Source organism: Sarcophilus harrisii, chromosome 2 (assembly GCF_902635505.1).
Source record: "Sarcophilus harrisii chromosome 2, mSarHar1.11, whole genome shotgun sequence".
Classification (NCBI taxonomy): Eukaryota; Metazoa; Chordata; class Mammalia; order Dasyuromorphia; family Dasyuridae; genus Sarcophilus; species Sarcophilus harrisii.
This window is the reverse complement of record NC_045427.1, coordinates 304,592,232-304,593,712: the sequence shown is the minus strand read 5'-3', so window position 1 is coordinate 304,593,712 and position 1,481 is coordinate 304,592,232. Positions and strand designations below refer to the sequence as shown.

Genomic DNA, 1,481 nt, shown 5'->3' with positions numbered 1-1,481 from the left:
AATAAAAAGTTATAATAAAAAAAAGAAAGAAAAAAATTGTTTTCATATGTAATTGAGAAATAAATAAAATATTCAAGAAATCTATATTGGTTTGTGAATTCCCTTTTCATGCCTATTATGGAACTCCTATTTTTCTCCTCTTTGGGATTATTTCCTTTTGTGTCTGAAGAATTTTATTCCAGTATAGTGGGTGAGATGGGTAAAAAGAGAGGGGGGAGGGGTGAAAAAGATAAAGTAATGGGTGGGGTGGGTAAAAAAAAAACCCACTAGTAAGTACTTTGGTTAAGCATCCTACTTTAAGCCTCAGGAAAGGTGTTATTTCCTTGAGTTCACACTTCCCACAGGTGAGAATCTCTGTCCTCAGAGGAGGGGATAAAGACTGATATAAATGTCAGAGGAGCCAGAAGCTGAGAGGAACCTTCCTGGAGGCAGACCCAGCCAGCAGAGGCAGCGCCCTAGAGAAGCTGAGGGACTCAGCCTTTGGAGAGACATGGAGAACAGGGACACTCTTGTGGGGAAGGAGCCAAAAGTGACCGGAGCCTGTCCAGAGGCCTACAGGACCTCCTGACCTGCGCGATCTGCAAGGACTACTTCAGGGATCCTGTCACAGAGGATTCTGGGAACACCTTCTGGCGGAGCTGCTTCCCTCCACAGCAGCAGACTTCCCACCTCCACACCAATTGGAAGATTCAGAGCATGGTACAGGTGGCCCAGAAGCTGAAGCTGTGCCTTGAGCAATCCCAGGCCTTCCAGAAGGGCTGGTGCCCAGAGCATCAGGAGCCCCTGAGCTTTTTCTGTCGAGAAGATCATGAGAAAATCTGCTTTGTGTGCAGATACTCCAAGCTTCACCAGGGCCATACCCTGATCCAGCTGCAAGGGCTGGACCCCAAACAAGAGGCAGGGGCCCTGGACAGGGAGTGAGCCCATTTGCTTGAAAGCAGCCAGTCAGGAGCATCAAGTGGTCAGAGTCCTGTTCACTCCCAGAAGCCTTTGCTGGTGTTCACTGCCTGACTTGGCTGAGCTGTGCACCCCAAGTTGGTCCCAACCAGCCTTGCAGTCAATTGTAACAGCAAAATACTGGGCTTGGGCCCACCTGGCCTTTCCCTGACTCCTCTTCATGCTTCCCCTCTATAGTTTTCAAACAAGTCTCTCCTGGGCTAGGGGCTCCTTTGTGCCTGGTCCTGGGGCCTCGGCACTAGTGTTTGGTTTTTTATCTAATAAAGTTTTTCTGTTTTCAACTAAAAAAAAGAATTTTGTCCTTCTTTCTCACCTCCACCCACTCACTTGCAATCACTGTGAAGGGGTTTGGATTTGGGGGACCCAAATGAGATTAGGGTTTCTGGTAGTCAGGGAGTTAAATGATAAGGTCTAGTGGCAGGTTTGGGGTTCAGAGAACCAAATGGAGAAATCTGGCTCCCCTGCACTCCCTTGGGATTCGGCACAAGGTTAGGGAGTTTGGGGACTCCCTTCTGGCGGTGCAC

The 1,481-nt window shown here is 48.4% G+C and overlaps 1 protein-coding gene across 1 annotated transcript; it reads left to right on the top strand.

The window, feature by feature from the left end:
* Positions 1-261: 261 nt before the first annotated feature.
* LOC116420990 (E3 ubiquitin-protein ligase TRIM4-like) lies at positions 262-921 on the top strand. Its single transcript, XM_031949295.1, is given in 2 exon segments — positions 262-527; positions 530-921. Coding segments are annotated over 2 exon segments (531 nt in total). The 5' UTR covers positions 262-388.
* Positions 922-1,481: the final 560 nt, after the last annotated feature.